Consider the following 17,600-nt stretch of genomic DNA (forward strand, 5'->3'; position numbering starts at 1 on the left):
TTCAGATCTCTATCGTCAGCCAATTAGGTCTAGATTATAAGTATCTTTTGAAAATTGAGACTTGTGAGTTGATCTCTCGACTGGTATGATATTCTAGTCTAGACTCAACTATCTTAAGATAAAAATAAAGTTTTTTTCCAAATTAATTTGAAGAAAAGCCATTCAATTGCTACTACTATTTCCACCGAGGATATCATACTTTTTGGGTGAAACTATATAAAATAAGTGGTGTAGAAGATGGATAAATTTTCTCTTTTTTTATTTTTTATTTTTGTAACATCAGAAAAAATAAGTTAAAAAAGTTATTTTTCATTAACAAAAAACCCTATTAAAAAAATATGACTTATTTTTTAGAGATTATTTTCTACTAAAATTTTTCGGAAAACCACTCTATATCATACTATGTTAAATAAAGGAAGTTAAAATGCAATATGGAAACTATTGAAAACAATTCTAGCTATTTCATTTTGAGGTCTTTATCAAACATAAGAGATCATTTTTTTTTTAAATGCTTTTTGAAAAAAAAAAAAACTCATTTTTTAGAAAACATTAATGTCGAATAAAATGAAAATAGATCACTACCTTTAATACTAAGTGTCCGTTTGGCAAAATTATTTTTGCCAATTTATTTTACTATTCAGCTTATTTTTTCTACTATTTATGAGTCCTACTACACTTTTTAATACTATTCATGGATCTCATTATACTATTTCAATTAATTTTTACATTTATCTACAATACTTTCGGTAAAAAGTTTTCAATTTCAGCAAAATAAGCGGATCCTAAACTACTCTAATTCATAATTTTGAATATGTTTTTTTTTATTGAGTATTTACTTTCCAAATAAGATGAAAATCCTCATCATGCATGACCTCCTTGGTGTCATATATATAAATATCAAAAAATAATTAACATATCATTCAAATCTAATTTTATTACATCAGTTCACTAGTGAAGGGTACGTCATACAGATTTGTCCCTTCAATCTTTTTTCTTTTTCTAGTTGGGATGTACTTTTGGTGAAGAGGAAGCTCAATTAATCCTGCTTGGTATAATTTAGCCAACGACCCCCCTTGGGTAATAGGACAATATATATAGGACAGGGCTCATTCTATCTCTGAAGCCCTGACGGGATTTGGGCCTTGTCCCGTATAATCAGAGATGGGTCAGTTACTCAGGTTTCTTTATTCTTTTCTGCTTTCCATCTACTAATAAAATGATCGGAAAGGTTAACGGCATAGAGTTCTTGTGAGCTTAAGTTAAATTACATATTAATACCTTAAAGTTTGAGGGTATTTGAATTTTACATTCTGACATTTCAAAATTTAAATTTTACCTGCTAATTTTGATTTTAAACTCCTATATTCTTAAACTTTAAAATGTAAAATCCAAATATCCCCAAAATTAGAAAATAAAATCCAAAAACTCCTAAAATTTAGGGAGTAAAATCTAAATTCTAATATATTAGGTGTAAAATCCAAACACCCTTAAACTCTAAAGGGTAAAATCAAAGTTATAAAACCTCCTCAGGGTGTAAAATTCTGACGCCTCCAAACTTTAGGAGTGTAATTTGTAATTTTTCCTTAAAAAATTAGCATAAATTGATGAGAGAGATTGAAAATACGGCTGAAGTGATAAGTGAAACTCAAAAAGTTAGTTCCACACTCTATAAAGCCAGTAAAAAATCTGACATAAAGCAAATGATCTGACATAAAACAATTTCTTACTTACTGTATCCATTAACACTACCTTATAATGGTTTATTTTGAAAAAGTATATAGGTACATATATTATTATAATTTTTATCGAGAAAAGATAAACTCTAATGCACATGAGCCGACATAATGTAGACACGTATTAAATTTTTGTCCTTGTATCCACATCACCAAACCACTGGAGCTAGGCGACGGCGTTGATAACAAAGGCAAATGTTGGGTGAAATTTATCGCTGGGTGGGGGCCGACATCTAAATTGTACATGGGAACTTGTCTTCCCATTTTGGGTTAGGGATGGGCGGCTAATGTTAATCAACTAAGCATTTGAAGTTTAATTGACTAATAACTAACTTCTTCTTCTTCTTCTTTTCTTTGTTTTTTTTCTTTTTGTATTGAATAAATAAGTAATATTCACCAGTACATTTTCAAAATAGTCCGGTCTATACTCAAAGTGCTCCAAACCATAATATATACCCTCATGCTATATTTGACTAAGAGTGCGTTTGGATTGGGCGTTTTCGCCCAATCCTGCGTCTGCGTTTTCTTTTTTTTCTTTTCTTTTTTTTTTTTTTTTTTCACGCGTTTTGGGTTTGCGGCAACTGTTCATGCACTGTTCAATGAACAGTAGCCGCAAACTTTGACTTTTCAAATTTTTTTGGACCAATCACAACACATCGTGTACTGTTCACGGACCCACAAATTTCACTTTTCAGCAACTTTTTCATTAAAAATGGGTCCCACGATACTATTCACACATTTAAAAATTATTTCGCTACAGTATTTTTCAGTTTTCAGTTTCAGTTTTCAGTTTTCAGCTGTATCCAAACGGACCCTAAGATGAAAATTGTTGGAAGTTTGAAACTTCAAATCAGTCCAACTAGAGAAAAAACGAAGAATCTACACAGCAAATTACAAGATTGATACATGCGCATATGAACCTTTGACCTAAAGAAAATAAAGACTTCAAATGGTGCCCCCAACAGACATCAGACTTTTAAAAGTAGCACGATGGATGGAAACAATTTATCTCGGACAAAGCATAAGATTGCCATAATATTCACAGTATATTATTTTAAAGTTGAAAATTTTAGTTTAGACAATACGTGTTTTACAAAATCTAAAAGCAACCATTGCTTTTGAGTTGAGTGGTGTATAGGTTTCTCCAAAAAAATAAAATAAAATAAAATAAAAGAGTTGAGTGGTGTATCTGATGTTACTCTGTGTGTTAGAACTCCATTCCCTTTCCTTAGTGTATATGTGTGTTTTTGTTTCTCAAAAAAAAAAAAAAAAATCCAAAAGCAATAAATGTGAAAGCAATAAACAATAGGTATGAGATTAGGATTTGGTAGTGAAAAATAAATCAAAGAAAAACCTCTTCAATGGAAATACCACTCCGAGGAGGACCCGGTTCACTAGAAAAACAATTACAAATAGTTTACTTAGAGCATCTCCAATGGTGTAGCTAAATGCATAAAAATCTCTATAATAGAGAGTGACACCATAAAAATAGTTTCTAATGGACTCTCTATACCCGGAATTTTTTTTTGCTCATAAACAGTAACTCATCAAGTTTGATGGACTACTGTTCATTCTTTAAATGTTTTTTTTATTATAATAATCAGGTATTGAATAAAAAAATGCTGGAAAATGTGTAGTTGTAAAAAAAATAATAATGAATGAATGAAGAAATAATATTATCTACTGGAAAGTGTATTTGAAAAAATAGGTAGCTAAAAACTAAATGTCACTATTTATTATCCAAACAGTACAAAAATTTGGCTAATCTGCTGAAAATGCTCTTACAAAGCCTTTGTAAAGCTAGACATTGGAACCTTTACAAACACCCCTTGGCTTCCAACCGTATCCGTATTAGCACCAAAACCTCTTAAATCTTCTTCAATAGATTTCCTCCTCAAATAAACCTTCAGAAGATTTTTCTTCTTTCATTGTTTACTTGTACATTTCTTCAAGATATTTCTGAATCTCATGCCTAAATGCTCACAGTCAAATTTCACTACGAATCACGTTTGTGCCTACAAACATTAATAAGAGACCAAATTTAATTAAATTTGGTTTCTACTCAAACGATGACCAACACTTTAAATCATAACAAAAATTACTAACACTAAAATTTCTTTATTAATTGGCTTGAAAGACTTTCCACATTCTTCGTATATGAATATAATTTTGGTAATATTTTTCTTCTTATCTTGAAAATAGAATAATTTTGAATTTCAAAAAAATTTCCGCAAAAGCAAGTTAAACTAATCCTTCTTTTTTGAAGAAGGGGGGAAAATTCAATTGTAACACAAAACAACAAAATCTTGTTTAGGCCAAAGACCGTAATGGTTAAATTATAAATTTATTATTTTCTATGGGTTTGGACTTTTGGAATTAGCTATTTTGGTATTAAATAAGCCCAACTTGAATTATATTTAGGACAAAGTTCAGCTAAAAATTGGTTGTAGCATAACCGTTGCATTGTATGTTCTTTATATTCTTAATACACATGTTAAATTTTGTGTCAATCGGATATTATTTATTATATGATCTATAAGCTTATATTTTATGCATAATTTTAAATTACAAAAATTTGCAATTTAAACAATTTATTGATGACATAGCTATTGATATTTAAATTTCTAGAAATTTTGCAAACATGGAGGATATAAGAAGAAGATGCAATCCAATAGTAAATTTGTCAAAATTCACCTCCAATAAAAATATATTAAGTAAGATTGTAGCCTTATGCAATAACTAATTTTGTAACTAAACTTTGTCTTTATATTTATAGATCTATTCAAGAAAATGGTTATGGTACTTGATGACTTCATACTAGTCTTCATCCTCGATAGTTGGATTCTAAAACTCCTCTGCACACCAGCCTCTTCTTTCTTTCTTTTTAATAATATTTAGTTTTTCTTTTCCTTTTTCAAAAACACAAAACAAAACAAAATACACTTTTAGTCACTAAAATTTACTCGAGTTGATTGCTTTTAGATAATCCGCTTGGGAGCTCATAAGGGAAGGGAATGGAATGGAATGAAATGGTCATAAGGGAATGGAAAAGAATGGAATGGAATGGAATTAAGTAACCTTGATTGGATGTTTTAAAATAAAGGAATGGAAATGAATGAAAATGAATGGAATGTAAGTAATTCTGTTTGGGAGCAACATGAAGAGAATGGAATGGAATCATTTTATGACAATATTACTATTAGACCCCTTGTGGGGCCAGAGGATTTGTGACCCTGGCCCACTTTACATTGGGGCCCAAGGTCCGAGCCGAGGAGGGATATAGACGAGGACCTACAGTGAAAGTCCAAATAGCCTTGAGATATGGTCGAAGATGACTCTATCCTCGGCATCCCCAAGGCACTCTTAAACGAAATGGCAAGAACGGTATAGGAACAGTTTTGGGAAGAGCTGAACACATCCGCGTTGATAGATAAAGGAGCCATGGACAATATGGCGACAAAGGACAAAGAAAAGGCTGTCATTACTGCAATTAAATACTTTGCGCCAGACAGAGCAATACTTTTCAGCTTTTACAATCACCCCCAACCACTTTGGGTATGGGCTGATGGGAGAAGTATCAGCCCTGAAAAGTTGAACCTACACGTGGACGTAGGAAGAGGGGTAAAGGCTAATATAAAAGGAGAAGTAAGCAGTCCAGAAAAAAGGTTGGGAAAAAAGGCCAAGAACCAGAGCCTCCCAGGCCGTATCGAGGAGAAAGACTTCTCGAGCGAACATGGTTTAGTTCTGTATGAACACCATGACTAATCATCGTCCGGTGACCAAGGCCTAACCTTTCAAGCCCATGCTCTACAAATTATATTGTTTGGGCCATTAACGTGCGAACCCAACATCATTTTGGGGTCATTACAAATTGAGTCCTTACAATTGGCGCCGTCTGTGGGGAAGGCTTGTGCGTTGGCACAGGCGGTGGGTCGAGAAAGTCCCTCCACCACTTCCAACGGCCCTTTGTTGTGCCCTAACATAAAGTTCCACTAGGGGCTGCGCTTCGAAGCACCAGTGGCACAGGCAATTCTTGGGGCTTCCAACGTCAGATCAACGTCCCACACCTTGGCCGAGGGGCTGGTCCCCCCAAACTTAAATAAAATATCAAAGTTTTGGACAGAACTAAGGTATTGTATGGTCCTCGGACTCAAACCTATGGGGAAACCAACTACTTAAAGAAAATATCTAAGTTTTGGACAGAACCAAGGTATTGTATGGTCCTCGAACTCAAACCTGTGGGGAAACCAACTACTTAAAGAAAATATCTAAGTTTTGGACAGAACCAAGGTATTGTATGGTCATCGAACTCAAACTTGTGGGGAAACCAACTACTTAAAGAAAATATCTAAGTTTTGGATAAAATCAAGGTATTGTATGGTCCTCAGACTCAAACCTATGGGGAAACCAACTACTTAAAGAAAATATCTAAGTTTTAAACAGAACCAATGTATTATATGGTCCTCGAACTCAAACCTATGGGAAAATCAGTCATTAGAAAATGGATTAAGTCTTAGACGGAATGGAAATCCCGTCCTGTTCTCGGATCCCCAGTTCTAAGGAAACTAACGTAAACGAGTATTTAAGCCCAGTACAGTCATACCTCGGTCCTCGGACTGGATGCCAAAAATGGTCAAGGCCATGAATGTTGTTAGGAACATGGTAAAGCACCCTAGTACATAGCGACCATCTCAGATAGTTCATTTTGAGTTACCCATCCTCGGATGATCGCCTTATACGCAATACAGAACGTTCAGCTGTTATCTCGGTTAGTCTTATATGTATAACCTTTTTCAGGTCGGCATTATTGTGCTTGTTAGTCTCAGTAAGTTCAAAATAATAGCTTTTTGTTAACAAAGGGTTCAGCCCTAAGTATCGTTCAAAAAAAAATATATATATATATAGCACATCCATTCACAATATAGTTATTGCAGAAAAGAAAGAATGTTTAGACTAAGATAAAGTAATCTTTTATTAATATCAAGAAATAGTACAGCATACAATGAAGGGCTTAAGCATGCCTATACCAGAAGCTAATTACAAAGGCAGAAAGAGAAAGCAAAAAAAAATGAAAAAGATACAAGGGAACGGTAAATCCTTCAAAATTCTGCTCTTATGGTGACTAGGCGTGTCAGGATGACCCCTTTTGACAGAAGGTGGGAAGAGGCAGAAGAAGAAGAAGTAGAAACACTAGGATGTCCCTAGTGATGGAAGAGAAGAAGAAGCGGAGGCAAAAGAAGGCACCAGAGAAGGAGGAGAGGAGGAAGCGAGAATGCCTAATCCTCGCATCAGTTCTGACTTCTAACACACGGGTGCCATATTAGCAACGCTTGAGAGAGAGCGGATGCTACCGACGATGAGAAACCCCATTGCTGCCGCACCGAAAATCTGGTGCGACCAGTGTCTACTTCGGATTTTGGCTGAAGGAAGAGGGGGCTTCTCCCCCGCCTTGCGAAAGGGGAGAGCTGTCTTGAGTCTCCGTCTCCCTTAACCTGACCGCGCCATCTTGAGTCTCGGAAAGACCCAGTGCTTCTGGAGAGGGTGTGGTCCCTTCACCCCCACTTTTGCCTCAAACATATCACTCACTAAGGTTTGAATTGCACTGGTAATGAAAACTTTGAACGCAGCTGGAGGTTTAGGAATTTGAAAAGACTGAAGGGTCTGTACGTAAAGGAAGTGACCTCTTGCCTTACTTCTTATACGAAAGGCAAGTCTGGTGGCATTTAATCTGTACAGATTTCCAAGAAAAGTTACAAACGAGATAATTCTCACTCAACTCCCAACGCCGTCTACAACCGTTGGATGGGCGTCGCCTCGTAAAAGGAACATATTAAAAACGTGTCTCGTACATTGAAACGGCAGAGGCGTGACGTGAGTAAAATTAAAAAAAATGTCTCATGACCGGGAGCGTTTCCCAGGCAAACTAAAAGACACTGATATTAATGAAGGATGAAGCTAGGCAAGCCATAATATAGGCCTGACATCACCAAAACCCTCCTCCCCGACCAAGAGGTCGGGCAGCAGGATTTTGAGGGGCTATTATGGGGCCAGAGGATTTGTGACCCTGGCCCACTTTACATTGGGGCCCAAGGCCCGAGCCAAGGAGGGATATAGCCGAGGACCTATAGTGAAAGTCCAAATAGCCTTGAGATATGGCTGAAGATGACTCTATCCTCGGCATCCCCAAGACACTCCTAAAAGAAATGGCAAGAACGGCATAGGAACAGTTTTGGGAAGAGCCGAACACATCCGCGTTGATAGATAAAGGAGCCCTAGATAATATGGCGACAAAGGACAAAGGAAAGGCTGTCATTACTGCAATTAAATACTCTGCGTCAGACAGAGCAATACTTTTCAGCTTTTACAACCACTCCCAACCACTTTGGGTATGGGCTGATGGGACAAATATCAGCCCTGGAAAGTTGAACCTACACGTGGACGTTGGAAGAGGGGTAAAGACTAATATAAAAGGAGAAGTAAACAGTCCAGAAAAAAGGCTGAGAAAAAAGGTCAAGAACCAGAGCCTCCCAGCCCATATCAAGGAGAAAGACTTCTCGAGCGAACATGGTTTAGTTCTATATGAACACCATGACTAACCATCGTCCGGTAATCAAGGCCTAGCCTTTCAAGCCCACGCTCTACAAATTATATTGTTTGGGCCCTTAACGTGCGAACCCAACATCATTTTGGGGTCGTTACAAATTGAGTCCTTACACCCCTATTTTAAAATAAAGAGTTGAATATATAGGGGTATTTTGGGAGTTTTAGTAAAAAAATCATTAAATCTAATTTCATTCCCTCTCATTCCTCCCAATTTCAGAGGGAATGAAAATTTGAGGTTTTAAGGGAATAGAGAGGAATGAGTGTTCCCTCCTACCCATTCAATTCCCTCTCACTTAAACTCCCAAACAAGGAAATGGACTTTCCATTCCCTCCATTAAAACTTACAAACAAGAGAAGGGAAGAATATTCTAAAATTATTCTTTTTATTCCTTTCCATTTCATTCAATTCCCTCTTCCCAAGTGGAGCCTTAAAGTTTCAAATGGCCAATTTAAGTTCCCTAAAGTTTCAAAAACAAGCTCTATTCATCCTTCGTCTATTTTTATGTACATTGCTAATGAAAGAATGGGGCGACCTATGTTTAATAACATGACAACTATTTTTTTTTATAAAAAAAAAAAAAAAAAATTACATATTGGCATTCCCAAACCTGAACAATTATGTGTGTCGGGTTATCAATATCTCGATCCATATCTTAGTATCTTAATTTTAAGATCCTACATCCCTAAAATGTCCTAAATCTTAGCAGGATCTCTATTAAAATGAAATCTGTGTGAAATCTCGATCCAAATCTTAAGATCTTATAGAATCTTGATCTCATAGTGATACTAAAGATCATGTGCTATAAAAGAAAATTCAATTTTTTTTTCTTATTTTGGGCCTCTAAATGTAATAAATAGATTAGCTAGTGGCCCTAGCCCAAATTGATAATATATATATATATATATATATATAAAACCCTAAAGCTTATGTCAGTGCTTAGTCGTCACCTTAACCTAATAAAATCTTGTGATATTTTTTGAAATATTGTTATTTGTTTTGTGTTGTTAATGTGATACATTAGGTATTGACATTATTATTTGTTTTTGGTAATTTATGTAAGACATTATGTATGCTTTGAGTTGTTTAACTTAGATATTGGTCTTTGTGAATTGTAATTTTTGAACTTTGGAATTCGTTTATATATTTGTAATTTGGTATTTTTCCTTTTTATTAGTACTTTCACTCACTTTTGTCCAAAAAAAAAAAAAAAACTTTTTTTTCTATGTTTCTTTAATATATATTATGGATTATAATTATAGGTATTTTTTAGTATTTTTTTTTCTAATCGGAAAGTAAGATCTTACAATCCTTGTGCCAATCCTACAATTCAATCCTCAAACCCTCTCACCTATACCAATTAGGATCTCAATCCTAATTACCCAATATGTCTACCTAACCCGATAGATGTTAGTACTCACTCTTCAGTCTCCCCTAATTTCTAATCCAACTAATTTTGAATTGTAGCGTCAACATTTTTTAAAGCACTCACCAATTGCATATTTAGAATTGTGACCATAGCATACCTTTATACACAATTTGTCACATTGTTGGGTGTAAAAATTTGTCAATTTTTTGTGTTCGTAGACTTTCTTATTTTTATATTTATGAGAAAGTCTATAAAAGCAAAAGATTTCACACCCAATTAATATGATACATTGTTAGTAATAGATTAAAAAATTGATATCAATGAATTAGATAAATATTCATAAGAATTTGTCAAATTAACTATGTGCAAATGCTTTAAAAATTTTCTTCATTGTATATACAATTATAAATTTATAATACCTTCTTTATTCTTAAAGGGATTAATGTTACGTTTGACTAAAATTCTGGTTGTGACACTGTTGTTTGTTGTGATACTTGTACTTGTTGCCTGCAGACTGCAGAGTAAATCCTGCAATGGGAGGTTGTATCTTTCGGATTACCAGGTGCTTGGAGAAGTGTGCAAAAAGCCGAATCGTGGAGTCCATATATGACAATTGGCTTATTCTAATTTTGGTGCTGGTATGATCAATCACGATTCACGATGACTCGTTCTACCTCCGCATCAGATCCGCATTTTATTTGATACAACTGTATAAGCATTTTTTTTCTTATAGCAAAGAAAAGAAAAAATAAGCATTATTCTTGTTTGCTTTTTAATTACTTTTTTGTAAGTAAAAGTATGCTGCTTTTAGTTCTCTTTTTCTTAGAAAATTTTAAATAATTTTCACTAAGGAAAGAAATTGAAAGATTTTGATTTTTTTTCGATTATTTGTTTGTTCATTCATATTACTAGTAAGAAATAAGTAATTTATTGTTAATAGTTAATCATTAGCATATAAGAATAATAAGAATTATAAAATATGTAGTAAGAAAGATGGAATATTCACAATGGAAAAGCTAGGATTTCAGTCTAGAAGGGGTAAGATTAAAAAACAATATTGAAAGCAATATTAAACTATAAATATTACTCCAAATTGATAATATTTATAAAAAAAAATGTAATTACAACTATATATTTCATATCATTAAAATAAGGAAAGAAAAACAATTCATTCATAGTTACTAATAATCAAAGAAAGAAATAAATCTAAATACATAAAATTTAAATATCTAATTTGATTCCTTAAAATAAATTGAGAAAATAAATTAGTCTAAAAGTTTCCAAGAGTCTTGGATCTCAATTAACACATTTTGGTGCTTCCAACAAAAACATTTAATGTTCAAATTTCTTCACCCCTAATTATCCAAGTTCCCAAGAGTTTTTGTTAATAATTAGGGTAAATTGCAAATTACATCCCTAAAGTTTGGGAATGATTAGATTTTACACTTTGAAGTTTGGTGATATTTAGATTTTACCCCCTGAAGTTTGGTGATATTTAAAATTTTACACCCTAACATTTCAAAATTTGAAATTTACCCCTATATTTTAGAAGTTTTTGGATTTTACTCCCTAAAGTTTTTGGGTGTTTGAATTTTACATCCTAAAGTTCCAAAATTTGGGTGTGTAAAATCCAAACAACCATAAACTTTAGGGGGTAAAATCCAAGTTCTGAAATGTCAGGATGTAAAATCCAAACACCCCAAACTTCAAGGGGGTAAAATCCAAAATTCTAAAACTTCTCGGTATAAAATCCAATCATCTCCAAACTTTAGAAATATGATTTACAATTTACCATAATAATTATATTGTGTTAAATATAAGACCACTAATAAAATTACACTTTCGACTCATAAAGCTGAGGGTATTTTTATTTGTATCCTTTTGAGTTTGAGAATTATTTTACCTTTTTTTTTTAGGAAACAATAATACTTATTAGAACACACAAACACGAAAGTAATATATAGAGGTTTTTTATTTTTTATTTTATTTGAAAAACACACACACACATATATATAGGGGAAGGGGGATGAGATAAGAGAATACACTCACACGCATATATATATATATATAACTAAAGTACCACTACATAATTATTTTACTTTGACCTATAGTTTGATTCAATTTTCAAAATGGTGATTCATTTCATGCTTGTGACCAATATGGTCATTAAGAGAAGGGGAAAAAAAGACTTCGTATTCTTGGCACTCAATGGTCAAACCAAATTCGAAAATGAATGGAATGACCATTTTGAAAATAGAATCAAATTTGGTAGACCGAGTGAACAATTTTAAGCTTTAAGTTTTTTGGGACTATTTGGATGAGTTTCTCTCCATTAGCGTATTAGTTTATAAAAAAAAATTAAAATTTCATTTTCTTTAGGTAAAATTATTCTTTTGCAAATATTTAAGCAGTAAAATTGTCAAGAAAGCTAATCTAAAGGCATACAAAAAATTTCAAAACAAAACGAAACGAAAATAAGATGAGGAAGGATTTGCTGTAAATTAAGTTTCAATAATTTTTGCAAAATATACATAAGTCATCACGTGATAATGAGTTAACAGAAGTTTTATTTAAGCAAAAGTCTTAGACAGATGTCTATCTAAAATGTTGACATGTGTAAATTCTCCAAATAAAATTGCCCACCATCACATGATTTTTTCTTTTTTTTTGCTAAAACACATGATTTAGTTCTTAGGAGGCAGGGAAGAAAATAGTGTGAATTGAAAGTGTGATTGTGTGAATGTGCGCTTGTCATCACGCGAGACTACAGGAGCGCGTACGTAACAGTCAACAAAAAAAAAAGTACCGGTCGGCATGCTAAAGCTTCTTGCTGTTACAGTTGGCGCTGATAACACCGGCTAAAGTAACAGAACCTTAAATACTATTTAATTATTTAAATCAAATCTCTCTATCTTCTATTTTCATAGTAGCGTAAACTTTCGTTTTGTCAGGTGGGATTATAGCTTACCAATATCGGAATAAAACACAAACAGAGCAAAGACACTTTTACTATAATTTGGCAATAACTTTTAAGTAAGTGATAAGTTGTTAATTCTAATATGACTATATGAGTCCATCTAGGGAGGAAATTAAGATTCGGAGTCGAGGGAGCAAATATAATTTTTCTTGGGTTTATTTTTTAAAATCTTAAATATATACTTATTATTTAATATTTTTAAAAAAATTGGGGGAGCCACAGCCCCCTCTGTCTGTATGTAGTTCTGCTCCTGAGTTTATCATTAAAATTAATTTTTTACCTATCAATAAAGAGTAGGAGCATAATTTCTCATATTTTAGGAGTACCTAAAAAATTTACATTAATAACAATGGGTATAATTTATTACCTAAAAATTGATATAAAATTATTATTAAAATATTATTGACATAAACATTTTAGAAACAGAAATTTCATTTAGATAAAACAAAAAAAAAACAAAAAAAGAGGAGGCATCAACTATCAAGAGCTTTATCTTTTATGGCAAGTATATCAAGGAAGTTCTTACGCAGAATTTTAGGTATATTCACTTCAGCAAGGGGACCAATGCTTCCCCGCAAGTTGATCAAGTCGGAGGGTCTTTTTTCATTAAAAAATTCCTCTTGTATTTAGAACCTTGTATCCAGAAGCAAATCGAATAACATTGTTAGGGACTTTTCTACTGTATAGAAAATTCATATGATGTACTAACGACCTATAAGGCTATAACAACTCGGTTGTAATACTACACAACAAATCCAATTGTGTTATTGACTTGTATAAGTAAGCCACACGTTTGACTTTGTAACCCCAAATTTACTAAGTCCCCTTAATTTATTAAGAATCATAGAAAAATAAGATCGAGGAAGAATCTCAATATTTACGCTCAAAAGACATTTTTAATGTTTAAGAACCTTATCATCTAACTAGCATTTACAGGGTTCAAATTTCTTTTCTCCTATTGTTGTAATTAAGTTATTGACAAAATCAATTTTAATGAAAGTGTTTTTTGATACATTTATTTTTATTGGTTTATTTTCTCTATAAAATAAATTATATAAAAGTACAACCATACATTAACAAAAAAAGTTTTAAAATACTATAAAATAATCAAATAAATAAAATGAAATATAAAACTAACCAAACAAACCCTTAGTTTATTTCTTTTAAATGTTGGATAAATAAAATTTCATTGTTCAATCTATAATGGCTTGCAAATTACCTTGTCAATAGTACACATGGAGTACATAACTTTTTTTTTTTTTTTTTTGGTGTGAATATGGAGTATATTATGGAGTATATAACTTTTAGGAATTATCAACCTAATTCATCCATAATACTATAAAATATTATGTATACAACCCACCTCAAACAATAAGCATATTTAGCTTTATTATATTTTTTTGCCCGAAGAATACAAATAGAATCAATGAAGCATTACTCCAAAGAAAAGAAGGCATATCCTACAATTTCAAGGGAATGAAATATTTATAAATAAATAAATATAAATCTTATGTTCCATATTTTTGAATTTACTTTTATACTTTACTAATCACAATTTGTTATATATTTAATATTTTATTCTAAAGAAATTGCAAATAGTCCGTCCAAATCCAATTCCGAATGTATTTATTAGAAATATTGTCCACAGGCAACAAGGGTAGTTAATATGTAAAATTCAATCTGTTTAGATCCAATCACGCAATATGGCATGAAAAGAAGTGTTTGCATAAGAGATCCGCCAAACCAAGTTCAAAAGAAAACCATGTTACATAATAGTCTCTTTTTTCTAATTTGTTTTTTTTAGAATCATGTTACATAGTCAATTTGAAATGGGAAAAATGCAAATGGATATTGATCATTTAATTTATTACTAAAAAAAAAAGGGGGGGCTGTTTTATGGACTTCCGAAAAGTGGTGAAAAGAAAAGCTTATTACTGAGATGGGCAAGGTTTGCATGTTACTTGTCCCTCTTTCCCCACTCATGATCACACTTTCTTAATTTTTTTGCCGCTCCAAAAATAAAAATTAATGAGATAATTATGATAATTTTTAACAATTTACAACTGTTTTTTCACATATATTATATACCAAACAAACTATATTTTTGGGTTGTGTGTGTCTTTTGGTGGAGGAATGCTTGTCACCTACTCCTTTTAAGTTCCCAATCTCCCTATACTTCTCAAAGTCTCTTAGAGAGAGAGAGAGTCTTCTGAGTCTAAAGCTTTGATCTTGTTTTTGCTTGGTAAGGTTTGGCTCTGCTCTTTTGCAATGGAGAGGCACAAATGCAAGCTTTGCTCTAGGACGTTTGCTAATGGCAGAGCTTTGGGTGGTCACATGAAGGCTCACTTGGCAACTCTGCCTCTTCCTCCAAAGCCACAGCAGCTCGTTGCTGCTGAGCCTACTACTGAGTCAGCCTCATCTTCACCTTCATCTTCTTCTGGTGAAGAACAAGAAGAGCAACAAAGGCAGAGAGAAGCTGAGGAGAAGGCTTTAGTTTATGGGTTGAGAGAGAATCCGAAGAAAAGTTTCAGACTTGCAGATCCTGAGTTCTCTTTTGCAGTTGATGCTGGGTCTGTGGTACAGGACAGAGAGAGCGAGACCGAGTCAAAGAACCCAACTCGGAGACGATCCAAGCGAAATCGGAAACCGTTTATAACAGAGGGTCATCTGAGTCTGAGTCAGAGTCAGAGCTTTGAATTGAAGAAGCCCAAGTTGACAAATCCAAGTTTGGTTGAGTCTCCTACCGAGCCAGAACCGGTGAGTTCCGTGTCTGATACTTCTCCTGAAGAAGATGTTGCTATGTGCCTCATGATGCTTTCAAGGGATATGTGGATGAAAAATGATGAGGAAGAACATCAACAACAAGGTAAAGAAGTACAAAGATCGGTTAAGACTAAGGTCAAGGAACCAGAGGAAGTTGAGGAAATCAAAATCAAGAAGGTTCGAGGGAAGCATCGGTGTGAGAAATGTAGTAAAACATTTCGATCTTTTCAAGCTTTGGGTAGTCACAAAACCATTTGTTATAGAGATGAACAAGGTAATGATGCTAATGGTAGAATCTTTGAGTGCCCATATTGTGACAAAGTGTTTGGGTCTGGTCAAGCACTTGGTGGCCACAAGAGATCTCATCTTTTGGGTTCTTCAACCACTACTGCTCATGTTGCTGTAAGTACTACCTTGAAAGTTGAGACCAATGTGATAGATCTCAACTTGCCTGCTCCAGTTGAAGAAGATGATTTTAGTGTGGTCTCTGACGCATAATTCTTTAATGTGTTCAAAAGATCCAGGCTTTATTGCTGCTGTTTGTTCAATTCAGTAAACTGGGTTTCATGTAGGCTGTAGTTACAACATTTCTTCACCAGTTTTAGTACATCAAATGCGTTTCAAGTTTATGGTGATTCGTTCATGGCTGACTATTATTTATACTATCCATCAAACATGTAGTGGTGACAATTCAGTTGGCTAAATTCTTCTTAGCTTCGTTTTTACAAAATTCTAGTTCCTTTCAAGTATGGTAGATCTTTTTTTTTTTTTTTTTTTTTTTTTGATGGGAAGTATTGTAGATCTTTGTTATAGCGAATTGAAGCGTTGTAGATTTGTTATTACAAACTCTTCGAATTTTTGTTATAGTTTATTCAAGTATCTGAGTTTTGTTTCCACAAATTCTAGTGTGGTGTTATAGTAAATTCAAGTACTGTTATGCACTGTGACAACCAATTAGGTGTGGCAACCATTTACAGAGGAACCCACTTCATGTGTACCCCATTTTACTGATAAAAGTTTTGTTGGGGCTTGCTTGCGGACCAAGAGAAGTTGGTCTTGGAAAGTACCAAAGTATGCTTCAATTCTGTTAACATGCCCACCTCTGTTCTCAATGTTCAGTGAACTGTCCTTTCCTTTTAAAATTTATGTATATATATTTTTTCTTTTGTTGCTTCTCATCATTTGGCTTTTTTATTATCTCCTTTTGTTCTATATGTATATTAGTTTGTTGTTTTAGCGTGAAGCATAGTATCAATGATTTTGAGGATGAACAAGGAACTAAAAAACAATGAAATGACTAAAATAGCCTAAAAGAAGCATAAGTTGCTTTTTCTTTGAGTTGGGATTTGCATATGTGACTAGGAGAAGATCCAAATCCCTTCATTTTCTGAATAAAAGATTGTGGAATTTAATTTTGCCTTGAAATGAACGAAGTATCGGGCAAAAGGAGGTGCTATGCTATTCTTATTGAAGAATCAGTCAGATTTATAATTAAAATCCTAATATGAATGATATAAATGCCTTTTCAAGCCTGTCTGTCATATTATACCAGTCACCAAAAAGTGAAGATGGCGCTTTTCTTTTACACGCATGAGATTTCTTGCTTCATAAAATTTGTGCTTAAATTATGCTACTAGTGATTAGGGCACTCCTGCTTGCCATTGCTACATGACTAATCAATCATTTTCTTTTTCTTTTTTATATAATTTTAATAAAAATAGAAAATTATACCTTTTTTTTTTTTTGAGAAGTAGAAAATTATACCTAGTAGTAAAAAAAAAAAGCCTTATAGAGTTATATTCCAGTGCGTCCTCATCTTCAAATTCAATACAATGAATGTTGTTGTTGTGATCCTTTGATTCCCTGCCTTGCCTGCACTGCAGCGTAGTGTAGTAGTGGATTGGCTTTGTCTATATTTGATTTGACCAAAATACCAAAAGATAATAACTATGCTACGAAAATGTCGTCACTTTCCATTCTTTCTTTGCGCATAATGCATATCTTTATCTTCGTTTTTTAATGCCATATTTAGGCTTCATAGTAATTTCTTAAATAAGCTATCCCAAGCCGTGTTTTAAAAGGAAACAAATAGTAACTCATTTTCTAGAGTAAAAAGATCCACTCTAGGGCCCGGTTGGTATGGTAGTATCTTTTGGT

The 17,600-nt window shown here is 33.4% G+C and overlaps 1 protein-coding gene across 1 annotated transcript; it reads left to right on the forward strand.

Moving 5' to 3' along the window:
• Positions 1–14,796: 14,796 nt before the first annotated feature.
• LOC115971626 (zinc finger protein ZAT1) lies at positions 14,797–16,289 on the forward strand. The gene has a single exon (XM_031091625.1). It carries the CDS (start codon positions 14,949–14,951, stop codon positions 15,939–15,941), a length of 993 nt encoding a protein of 330 aa, XP_030947485.1. The 5' UTR covers positions 14,797–14,948; the 3' UTR covers positions 15,942–16,289.
• Positions 16,290–17,600: the final 1,311 nt, after the last annotated feature.

Source organism: Quercus lobata, chromosome 12 (assembly GCF_001633185.2).
Source record: "Quercus lobata isolate SW786 chromosome 12, ValleyOak3.0 Primary Assembly, whole genome shotgun sequence".
Classification (NCBI taxonomy): domain Eukaryota; kingdom Viridiplantae; phylum Streptophyta; class Magnoliopsida; order Fagales; family Fagaceae; genus Quercus; species Quercus lobata.

What these genes read in the sequence shown, in the direction of transcription:
- LOC115971626 (XM_031091625.1), top strand. Translation starts at nt 14,949, where the DNA reads ATGGAGAGGCACAAATGCAAGCTTTGCTCTAGGACGTTTGCTAATGGC.